The 12,453-nt window shown below is 40.4% G+C and overlaps 2 protein-coding genes across 3 annotated transcripts in view; both read right to left on the reverse strand.

Moving 5' to 3' along the window:
- The window catches only part of NXF3 (nuclear RNA export factor 3), a 1,139,741-nt gene that overhangs the window by 784,833 nt on the left and 342,455 nt on the right, over nucleotides 1–12,453 (reverse strand). The window lies entirely within an intron of this gene.
- On the reverse strand, nucleotides 7,921–9,497 carry BEX3 (brain expressed X-linked 3). Of its 2 annotated transcripts, none has more exons than XM_029240121.1 (3): nucleotides 9,345–9,497; nucleotides 8,868–8,945; nucleotides 7,921–8,487 (listed from the first exon to the last, which is right to left on the reverse strand). In XM_029240121.1, the coding sequence occupies exon 3, from the start codon at nucleotides 8,473–8,475 to the stop codon at nucleotides 8,167–8,169; it is 309 nt and encodes a 102-aa protein (XP_029095954.1). In that variant the 5' UTR covers nucleotides 8,476–8,487; nucleotides 8,868–8,945; nucleotides 9,345–9,497; the 3' UTR covers nucleotides 7,921–8,166. The 2 variants fall into 2 exon arrangements, with proteins under 2 accessions (XP_029095954.1, XP_029095953.1); XM_029240120.1 differs by having other exon boundaries at nucleotides 7,921–8,534; nucleotides 9,345–9,455.

A 12,453-nucleotide genomic window follows, 5' to 3' on the forward strand; every position in this document is an offset into this window, starting at 1 on the left:
ATGACACTGATGAAAGGAATTAAAGATGATACAAATAGATGGAGAGATATACCATGTTCTTGGATTGGAAGAATCAACATCGTGAAAATGACTCTACTACCCAAAGCAATCTACAGATTCAATGCAATTCCTATCAAACTACCACTGGCATTTTTCACAGAACTAGAACAAAGAATTTCACAATTTGTGTGGAAACACAAAAGACCCCAAATAGCCAAAGCAATCTTGAGAACAATAAACGGACCTGGAGGAATCAGGCTCCCTGAATTCAGACTATTCTACAAAGCTACAGTAATCAAGACAGTATGGTACTGGCACAAAAACAGAAAGATATATCAATGGAACAGGATAGAAAGCCCAGAGATAAACCCACGCACATATGGTCACCTTATCTTTGATAAAGGAGGCAGGAATGTACAGCGGAGAAGGGACAGCCTCTTCAATAAGTGGTGCTGGGAAAACTGGACAGGTACATGTAAAAGTATGAGATTAGATCACTCCCTAACACCATACACAAAAATAAGCTCAAAATGGATTAAAGACCTAAATGTAAAGCCAGAAACTATCAATCTCCTAGAGGAAAACATAGGCAGAACACTCTATGACATAAATCACAGCAAGATCCTTTTTGACCCACCTCCTAGAGAAATGGAAATAAAAACAAAAATAAACAAATGGGACCTAATGAAACGTAAAAGCTTTTGCACAGCAAAGGAAACCATAAACAAGACCAAAAGACAACCCTCAGAATGGGAGAAAATAGTTGCAAATGAAGCAACTGACAAACGATTAATCTCCAAAATTTATAAGCAGCTCATGCAGCTCAATAACAAGAAAACAAAAAACCCAATCCAAAAATGGGCCGAAGACCTAAATAGACATTTCTCCAAAGAAGATATACAGACTACCAACAAACACATGAAAGAATGCTCAACATCATTAATCATTAGAGAAATGCAAATCAAAACTACAGTGAGATATCATCTCATACCAGTCAGAATGGCCATCATGAAAAAATCTAGAAACAATAAATGCTGGAGAGGGTGTGGAGAAAAGGGAACACTCTGGCACTGCTGGTGGGAATGTGAATTGGTACAGCCACTATGGAGAAAAGTATGGAGGTTCCTTAAAAATCGACAAATAGAACTACCATATGACCCAGCAATCCCACTACTGGGCATATACCCTGAGAAAACCATAATTCAAAAAGAGTCATGTACCAAAATGTTCATTGCAGCTCTATTTACAATAGCCTGGAGATGGAAACAATCTAAGTGTCCATCATCAGATGAATGGATAAAGAAGATGTGGCACATATATACAATGGAATATTACTCATCCATAAAAAGAAACAAAATTGAGCTATTTGTAATGAGGTGGATGGACCTAGAGTCTGTCATACAGAGTGAAGTAAGTCAGAAAGGAAAAGACAAATACCGTATGCTAACACATATATATGGAATCTAAGAAAAAAAAAATGTCATGAAGAACCTAGGAGTGAGACAGGAATAAAGACACAGACCTACTGGAGAATGGACTTGAGGATATGGGGAGGGGGAAGGGTAAGCTGTGACAAAGCGAGAGAGTGGCATGGACGTATATACACTACCAGACGTAAAATAGGTAGCTAGTAGGAAGCAGCCGCATAGCACAGGGAGATCAGCTGGGTGCTTTTTGACCACCTAGAGGGGTGGGATAGGGAGGGTGGGAGGGAGGGAGACGCAAGAGGGAAGAGATATGGGAACATATGTATATGCATAACTGATTCACTTTGTTATAAAGCAGAAACTAACACACAATTGTAAAGCAATTATACTCCAATAAAGATGTAAAAATCAATAAAAATAAAAATCTAAAAACCAGACATTGAAGTAAATAACAGCAGAAAAATTACCTTTTATCACAGATCATTCCTAAATGTCATTAGTTGTGATTTCCTTTATGTCTTTTTCTACCTTTTTTTTTTTTTTGCGGTATGCGGGCCTCTCACTGTTGTGGCTTTCCCCGTTGTGGAGCACAGGCTCTGGACGCGCAGGCTCAGCGGCCATGGCTCATGGGCCTAGCCGCTCCGCGGCATGTGGGATCTTCCGGAATGGGAGCACAAACCCGCGTCCCCTGCATCGGCAGGCGGAGTCTCAACCACTGTGCCACCAGGGAAGCCCCTTTTTCTACTTTTATATGCACATTCCCATATATAATTATATACCTTAGTTTTTTTATTAGAGTACCTGTAACATACACCATTGATACAGAAACACTTTTTTGAGAAAAAAAACAAAACCCATCACATAAAATCTACACATATATTTTATGACGTATCCCAATGTGAGAGATGTTGAAGATTTTTTTTAAATTGATGTTAGCATAGAGTAAGACAATTTAGGTTATATGATATATGCGTTGCTAGGATCTCTGGCCTTTTCATGTATTTTCTTGTAGCCTGTTTCTAGGCATGTTTGTATTCAATGTAATTGTGTTTCCACTATGCTACCAGTGGTTTTCAGGTTTTAATGTGCATTAGAGCCTCTCAGGGGAACATGATAATAATGTATGTTTTGGGGCCCAGTTGGAAGTGTGTTTGATTCATGAAATCTGGAGAGAGATGCCAAAGTCTACATTATTAGCAAGAGAGGCAGAAGATTCTGAAGCAGGTAGTCTTTGTGGAATGCTTCAAAAAATCACTGATACATATAGACAAGGACTCCCTCTTAGACCAAAACTTTTCTCAGGCTCCTCTGGCCTTCTTTTCAATGAGGTCTTGTCCTTGGTTCTGGCCTTGGCCTGGTAAGCCCAGTTTTAGCAAGAAATTCTGGTTAGGCAATTTATCAAGAATTCCCCCAACCTTGATATCTAATCAAGCTTGATACATAACCAAGTTTCTCTTCATAATTTTCCATCCTCTCCCTCACCCTTCCCATTGGCCATAAATCCCTAGCTGTCCCTGTTGTATTTGGAGTTGAGTTCAATTTCTCTCCCTTATTGCAATAGTTTTGATCCTTATTGCAGTAGTCTTGAGTAAAGTATTTCTTGCTGTTTTTAATAAGTAATAGTGTTCAAGAAGCTGGAGGAAAGACTGAAGGTAGTTAGTGGAGACATGGAATACAACAAATATAAAAAAGACCCAAATTGAACATCTAGAGATAAAAACTACAATGTCTAAAATGAAAAATATGTTAGATGGGGTTAATGGCAGATTAGATGTTGCAGAAGATTAGTGAACCTGAAGACACAGCAATTGAAACAATTCAAAATGAAATACAGAAAGAAAAAAGACAAATAAATCAACAGATCTCTTAATCCCATACCCCTATTTTATAGCACAGGGTATTATATCCATTATCTTATAATAACTTTGAATGGAGTATAATCTGTAAAAATACTGAGTCACTATTCTGTACATCTGAAACTAATATAATATTGTAATTCAACTGTACTTCAATTAAAAAATGAACAAGCATTACTGAGTTGTGGGACAATCATACTGATAATCATTTTAAATGGAAATGGTCTAAGCTCTCTAAGACATGACAGAGATTGTCAGAGTGGATAAAAGACTCAGCCCCTAATATCTGAATGTTATGGAGAAGAGAGACCTGGCTGCACACACAAAAAATCATATACACGTGCTGAGAAAAAGATCTTTTCGCTAAAAATATACATACCACGGTCCAAGCGTCATTAAGATAGTACTCACGTAAGCTAGTACAATTCTAAGTCAGGTAGAGGATAAAAATGCACACCTCTATAGGAGGCAAACTGGGACACTGAGGTGTTTAGAGAAATCTGTAATGATGGAGGGTGGAGGTGGCTCACCACAGCACAGGAATGGAGTGGGCTTGTGACAGTTTGGATGCTACTTCCAACAACTGAGGGGAATCTGAGGGACTTGGGTCCCGCAAGTGCAGGTGAACATAAGAAGTAGGTAAACATAGCTCACACTCTCTTTACCTATTTTAGTTCTCTAGGCAGCCCTGGAAATTATCTCCATTTTACCAATGAACAGAGTAAAATAACTGAGGCACTGTCATGGTAACAACCACCGTTTATATTACTAGCTAAATGATTCAGAAGTAATTTGAAATTCGTTATTCTCGTTTGTTGTTGCTTTTTAATCAAGTTTTCATCAAGTTCTTCACTGTCTTTAAGTTGATTGACACATTTAGTTTGCTTCCTTTTTTTTTTTTTTTTGGCCGTGCAGCATGCAGGATCTTAGTTCCTGACCAGGGATCGAACCTGGGCCCTCTGCAGTGGAAGTGCGAAGTCCTAACCACTGGACTGTCAGGGAATTCCTGCTTCCTCTTTTAAAAATCAAACTTTAATATAATTAGAGAGTAATACTTGTTGATTTAGGAAAAATAGATAAAAACTTTAAAATTCATCTACGCACGTGTGATCTTAGTAAAGGAAACAGGGTGTTGAAAGTAAGATTTAAAATTTTTCTTCTTAATACATTTTCTCTCTGTTCCAAAGCAACAACAAAACCACTTTAGGATGCATATTTTACAGTCAGAAACACAATAAAGCTCTTTCCATTTGTGGGAAAATGATTTTTTTAAATTGGCATACATCTGAAGATTTCTCTCTTCATATGAAATTCACCAAAGTTTATTTTTACTAAATGGAAAATATTTTCCATCTGCTACAAGGAAAAGAGTAAATTTCTAAACAGGCTAATTGTAACTTTTAAAACAATGTTTGGGGGAAAATTAAATATACAAATAAACATTAAGATTTTAAAAGTTATAGGTATGCCTTATTTATTTGGTTATGTATGTTTATATTACTCAGAAAGCACTTCGACTGGTTACACAAGATAGCAACTACATTACATGCCATATGCTTGAAAATTTTAAAATGGGATCTTTCTACACAAAATCCACGTTTATGACATGAAATATGTGATATCAGGGAAGAAGACAGTGAATAGACATAGGATTTTGTCCATTTCATTCATGTAATCCAGTCCTTTTCCTACTCTCAGGACAACTTTTAAGTTTCATTATATAAATAGCTCCGTTCTATTAAGTAAATGTATTCACTTAATGTTCCCAAAGTTGCCAACTGAGAGTGGACCTGCTGAAACATGACTGTTATTTTCACAGTTTTGAAAAACAGGAACTAACTGAAAGTTGGTCAAATGTGATCCAACTAGCTTTAAGGAGAGGAGAGAAGACATAAAAAATAAACATAGCAAGTTAAACATGTCTCCTTGGCAGGGGCTTTGAAAGAAGCAGTATTCCTCTTAAGAGGCTCTGAGCCTTGTTTAATCATGACTAAATATAGGATGATGATAGAAAATTTTACAAGTACTTTCTTTGGATGATTGGATTATGGTTTTGTTTATATTTTTCCTTATATTTTTTGCATAATCCAAATGTCTAATGACCTTGTATTACACAAATAATTATAAAAAGTATTTCATTTAGAAATGTTCCTCATAGGAATTTTTAAACATGAGAGTGTAAAGAAATAAACTCACAAAGACTCAATGTTAATTTTTGTTATATGTTATTTTAGATAAATTATAATTGCTGGGGCTTCCCTGGTGGCGCAGTGGTTGAGAATCTGCCTGCCGATGCAGGAGACACGGGTTCGTGCCCCAGTCCGGGAAGATCCCACATGCCGCGGAGCGGCTGGGCCCGTGGGCCATGGCCGCTAAGCCTGCGCGTCTGGAGCCTGTGCTCCGCAGCGGGAGAGGCCACAACAGTGAGAGGCCCGCATACCGCAAAAAAAAAAAAAAAAATTATAATTGCTAAACACTTTAATAATAAAAGTTAAATGCATTATTGTATTATTAAATATCTACTACATCAGACACTGCTGAAAATTGAGCTCCAGGGTGATTAAGACAAAATAATTGTTGTAAAAGGGCACAGGCTTGCATAGAAAAGATAATGCCTAATTTATTTAATAATTATATAATTATACATTTATTATTAATAATAGATTCATAATAATGCATTAATTTAACAGGATATTTGGAAAGATTAAAAAACAGTACTGGTTTAGCAACAAAGTCGTACTGTATAGCACAGGGAACTACATTCAATATCCTGTGATAAACCATAATGGAAAAGAATATTTAAAAAGTATGTATAAAAATAAGGTACTGGTTTAAATATAGACATACATTGATTGTTGAATGCAATCCAATTTTAGAAATATTAAAATTTGGAAAGGTATATTCCTTGTGAAATCAAACAAGTAAGGTAATTTAGATCACAAGGTTTGTAGAACGGTGTAATCACTGTCAGTGTTTCCCCATGCCTATGCTGGCAAAACTGAGATGCATTAGAATCACCTGAGGAATTTTCAAAACAGTAGTTACTGATCAGGTGATTCAAGGATGACAATGGGAGGTGGGAGTGGGAAAGGCACCCACGTGTCAGCATTTTTAACATTTCCCTCAGGTGATTATGATGGAAGTAAGGGGTCTGCTTAAACACTGGCACATACAAGGTTTTTAAAACAAGATTGAAGATCTTGAGTTAGAGACCTTCCTTGCTATGTTCCTTTGGAAATTAAAAGTAATACTTTACAGGTAAATAGTTACTTGCTTAGGCCACTTAATTAAGAACAGTCAGGAACAGTATTGAGCTTGGTTCTGAACTCCATTATAGTTAATCAATTAAAATAATTAATAATTAAATATCTACTATGTTAGACAACACACTAGAAACTGATCTCCAGGATTAAGAAAAAATCATTGTCTTCATAGGGGCACACAATCACATAAAAATGATAAAGCCAGACATTCAAAACAGTTTTTAAGAACTTACAAAGCAGTTTCATGTTTCATGTATGGAAGGGATAGAAATGGGAAAGGAGTGCATTTCAGCTTTAAAATGTGTTCCTCTAACATAATTTACATGGCTTGTGGGTCTGTTAAACTGGTTGGGCAGGCCTACCCAGACTCTTTTCTGAGAAAAATCCCCCACATAGGGTAGAAACACAGGCAAAACAAAGCTTTCAGCCTGTTTGTGTTTTGGAGGTTTGAGGTAGTACAATTCTGGGCATCTAGATGTGTCTCCTGAGCTGGGCCCCAGTGCATTCATGTCTGAGTTTTCAAAAGGAGGAGCATAAAAATAAAACCAAAAGGGCTGTTTTGTTCAGAACCAACATAAGAACAAGAACCATGGGAATGGTACTCTCGGGAATATAACTCCAAAGTGAGGATAAAAGCCTTCTCCACACTTTTATAGAGGTCAAAGGGGGGATTTATCTCACCAGGGACTGCAGAGAGATCAGTGGGGTTTTGTTACCTTGTGGACTCTAGCACATCAGCAACAGGAACAGAAACAGGAGCCAGCAAAAGGGAAAGTATACCCAACTGATATGGCAATAATCAGGTGAGTAGGGGTACTGCAAATATGATCAGAATGACAAGGTGGAACCCACCTATTTTGCCCTCTGGACTTGAGCCTGGGTGAAAACTCCCTTTAGTACTTCCCAAGTATCTGATGAGGGCCAGGGTCCTGCTAAATGCTGGGGAGTTGCCTAGGAGGCAGCCCAACACAGTTCCACACCTCATATATTCCATTCAGCAGCCCTGTAAGGCAAGCATTATTCCCCATTTCACATAAGAGAAGACTGACTCTTTACTGGAATGTATCTGTAATAAAGGGAGGGTTTACTTCCAGTTAAGACTGGAAGATGCTTAAAGTTCACTTTTCTTTAAGTTTGCTGAACCAGTAATTATTAGCCTCCAATTATTTGTGAATTATTTATTCATAGACCCATTGAAAAACCGTTTTCATTGCTTCTAAAACTCCAGATAATTAAAGGGAAAAAAGTCACATATTATCCAACCATAGAGAAATGTGCTCCAATTAACATCCTGCGATATCTGATTTCAGATTTTTGGAGGGTTCATATAATATATATTTTTTTCAATGAGGCAATAATAAATGTATAGATTGATTTTAATTGCTTTATTAACTTTACATTTTTCCATGCAAATGGGTGAAACTCTACTGTTGACAGAAACTTAGATTGCGTGACAAGGCAATCTCCAATTAGAAGCTGGTAACACAAGAACCCACCTGACACATGGAAATTACATAAGGTTCACAGCAAACGGATCAGTAAAGGCATATCAGGAAAACGCAAGGAAAAGGAGAACAACAGTGGGAATCACAGTATTAATCTCATGGAAAATGGCAGGAGTCAAGGCATAAGGCAAAATTCATCATGATGGTCATGGTGATTAGAGAGCTCCCCCATAAGGATACGCAGACAATTCCTCAATTGCAGCTCCCTAAGTTTTCTCCTGATTTCTCTCATCTCCTCCATGAACATTTCCATATCATCTCCATCTCCACCCATCCCATCGTTGACCTGCCTATTGGGTATGGCCCATCGGAAATTAGGGGCAAGTCGGCGAGCCTGTCCCCGTCTATTATTTCCTGCTGGCTGGTGGCCTTCGCCCCCTCCCAAAGGGCGGTCTTCCTCTCCATTCTGCACAGGCTGCTCCATTTCTTCGTTTTCCTGGTGGATATTTGCCATGATGAGATTTTTTTTCCCTGGTTAGTTTTCTTTGAACAACAAGTAAGACAAAGGCAAGGAAAGAGACTGAATGCTTGGTGCACTAACCAGCAGAATTCAAAGCCCTGATATCAAAGACTTTTAAATTTTATTTTTTCCCACCTCAGGAGCCTCGTGAGCCTTCTAGGGAGCCTCCAATTTGAGCCCCTTCCCCAGCTCTCTTCTTTTCTCTCCCTCCCCCAAACCCAAAGCCCACCATTTTTCTTTTCCCAGTATTCTTTCCCAGAGCGCAGCAGGCACCAAAATGGAGGACGGGGGATAGGGCCTGGGGGAGTTAGGAAGGTGTCTCAGACTGGCTTTGCACCAGCACCCCCCGCACCGACCTGGGCCTATCCTCGCTGTCTCCTGCTCCTCCTGATTCTCGCCACGAGTGCGCCGCCGCGACGCCTAGTCCCGCAGACCTGCAAAGGGGCGAGGTGGGAGCAGGGGGCTGCTGCTGCCGGGCGCTCGGCCCCTTCCCGGCCCCACGCCCCCGGCCCCACGCCCCCGCCAACCCCTCCCTCCCCGCGTCCTCCGCCCCCACCCTCAGCCGCTCCCATCCCCGCCCCGCTCCCGGGTTCACCATTGCCCTGCAGGAACTCAGGAATGATTTCCCATCGCTCTTAGTTGCTCTGCTGCCCTCCCTGGAACCCGGCCGTCCCTGCACCCCCACCCAAGGGGGCCCCCATTTCTGTTCCCAAGAAAGCCGAGGCGCGGAGATAGCTCGCCGGGACCCGGCGCGCTGAACTCCTGCGCCGGCCTCTGGGGTTGGCGGGCCGCTGCAGCCCTGGCGTCAGCGCGCGGGCCCCGGGGGCCCTTACCTGCTCAGCTTCCCCCGGGCCCGATGCCAGCCCGCCGTGCGCAGGGCAGCGGGGAGCTGGTACCCAGACACGAGTGACGACTGCACCAAAGGCTGCGTCGCTCTGCAGCTCGCGGTCACGTGAGGGCTGCGCGTCACCGCCGAGCTCTCCCCCAAGTCCTGTGGCCGGTGCAGCAGGAGCGCCCCCCTCCAGCCTAGTGCACACACACAGACAGCCCCCTCCGCCTGTTCGTGCGCAGGGCCACAGCGCGCACCGCTCTGTCACTCATCTTGCTCCTCTCCAATATGAGAGCCCACAAGTGGCATCATCTCCCTGCGGTTGGAGTTTGCCCTTCTCTGGTTACCAGGGAGGGCCTGCAACACCCTCCACCTCTCCCACTCCCACCCCAGGCTTTGGCGCTGGCTTTTTCTGCTCTGTCTTCTCGCTAACCGCGGGGTCCCCGCCCCCACTCCCTTGCCACACACAGGCTGGATGTACACAGCCACCATTGCCCACCATGTCCCCTGAATTCATACCCTTCTAGGAAATTTAGATTGAGGGCTGGGGTGAGGAGGGAGCAAGGGGCTTGTCAGAGAGGCAAGGAGAAGTGGGCTGTATAATATATATCCTTACTAATAATTTCTCTTTATTTCCTTTTTAAGAAAATCAGCGCGCCATCAAAAAATTAAAAATTATGAGGTTTCATTTTTGAAAGAAATCTTGAAAGAATTTTGAAAGAATCTTGCAGGATGAAAAAGCCTCATTGTTTGATTACATTCACCTATACCACCCAGAAAATATTTTCTCTGGGCTCCACACATCAACAACAATATTTTTTTTTTTTTTTTTTTTTTGCGGTACGCGGGCCTCTCACTGTCGTGGCCTCTCCCGTTGCGGAGCACAGGCTCCGGACGCGCAGGCTCAGCGGCCATGACTCACGGGCCCAGCCGCTCCGCGGCATGTGGGATCTTCCCGGACTGGGGCATGAACCTGTGTCCCCTGCATCGGCAGGCGGACTCTCAACCACTGCGCCACCAGGGAAGCCTCAACAACACTTTTGAAACATTTTATTTTATTTTGAAAAAATACAAGCATCTTCCTGAATACAGTTGGTATTTTCAAAATGATCTGTAAAGTAAATCTTCAGATAGAAGTCCAGTTGTCAGACCTTGGCCATTTTATGTAAATGTAATGTGATATTTTTGATACCACAGTCTTTGGAGAAAAGGAGCCTTTTTATTTTCTGCTTTCCTTTCCAAACCTTCCAAACCACTCCTACACATATCTCCTTAGAATGATCTCAGAAGTTAAGTATAAAATAGGTAAAAGTTCCAAAGACATTTGCTTTTTAATGTGAATGTTTCCAAAAAATATTAGAAATGAAGCATGGAGTATGAGAAGCAATTAAACTTGAAACTCGAGTGTAACTGTTCCTTTTTTCAACTTGAAATAACTGAAAACTTTTTAAAATCACGGTTAGAAAATAGAGATGTCTTTAGGAAAGTGGCATTATTATAAAAAAATATTAAAAAGTGTTGGTTGTGTTAAAGGAACCGAAAGAGTTATATGTACTGAGTCAAGACAGGCCAGGCAAATTCTTACTGCCTCTAGTTTTGGCTCCAAACTACTATGTAATCTCCTACCCTGCTAAACTAGCTGGGACATTGAATAAAGAAAGAGTATATGCCTACTGCATATGTAGTTTGAAATATATAAAATTATATATATGCGATATATAGAAATATTGACATATAGCTCCAAAAGCTCAAATTACAAAATAATTGTCTTTTAAAGGAATGCTAGTGATTCCTGGATTCTGTCTCACTGTTAGCAACTCTTCGTATAGGTAGCTCTATTAATGATATCCACTGGAAGGATGCTGATTAGAGGCATGAGCTGTAGTATCAGACATGTCTGGCTTTAAATCCTGTTTCTGCTACTTACTTGATGTATGACTTTGGGTCAATTACTTATCAAGGTCTCTGTGCTTCCTCTGTGAAACAGGGATTGTTAGAAGAAATAAATCACATATTTCAAGTATGTACCACAGACCCTAAAGAACCATCAATGAAAGTTGATTCATTACTGTTTTTTACTATTATTAGATGGTTTCTAACAAGATTTGAAGAGTAGGCAAAGCATAGTTCTGTCCTTAGCTAGATCCACTTGTCTTTAAAATCTGTGAGAGCCCAAAACACATCTGCTGTCTTCTACTTTGCAAAGCCAGTGACTTATAGAATTCCTTGCACCAAGTAGGTGATTGGTAAATATTTGTTGACTAATACATCCACTACTAAGGCTAATAGGTTGCTTTTCATTCAGAGGACTGTATTTAGAGCAATATGGAAAAGCTTTCATGAAAATTAGGAATTACCTAGAAAGAATCCCCTGAAAGTAGACAAACCACTATGACATAACCATTGAATACAAAGTTTAAGAAGTGGATTTTTAGTTCTCTCAGTGGCTAAATGTTTTGCTATTATCTTTTTGACCCATCTTGGATAAGTCTTTTGCTTGAAACCACCAAATTTTCTTGGATGGAAAACATGCATCTGTATATTTTTCCAGATTAGATGTTATGCTACATAGGAGATTAGTTGTAATGAAGTGCTGTTTCAAAGATAGGTGAAAATTGTCCTGAAAATGATGTTATCTTCACTAAAATGCTGTGAGGTATTGATTGAGATCTTTTCTTGTCCTTGGTGTTTTCTGAGGAGTTGAAGATAACAACCTATTGAGAACAAAATTTTTTAAATTTCTAAAGCTGAGTTACAAGGACACAAGAGTCTTAGTTTGGGACTCATGTGCCCTAAAGGACAGAGAGAGGGTGAACTGGTTTGATGGCTTTTACCCTAAAATAACAGAAGAGTAGTGTAATACTGGGAAGGAGGAGACTGGGTTCACATTTGGGGAAATGCAGTATTCGTGAAAAGAACCTATTTCCTCTCCTTATCTCCTGTAATTATAGTGGATGGTGGCACTTGATTGGTTTCCTTCCCCAAAGCCAAGGGAGTGGGATCCCAAAAGAACTGTACATAAAGTTTAGGGATATCTACAAAACGTTAAGGTTCACTTATTCCTTTGCTGGATATCTGCATTACCATTGGGATTTTGAGCTAACCAGATGCTA

This window comes from Monodon monoceros, unplaced genomic scaffold (genome assembly GCF_005190385.1).
Source record: "Monodon monoceros isolate NGI ecotype Baffin Bay Population unplaced genomic scaffold, NGI_Narwhal_1 Super_Scaffold_22, whole genome shotgun sequence".
NCBI lineage: Eukaryota > Metazoa > Chordata > Mammalia > Artiodactyla > Monodontidae > Monodon > Monodon monoceros.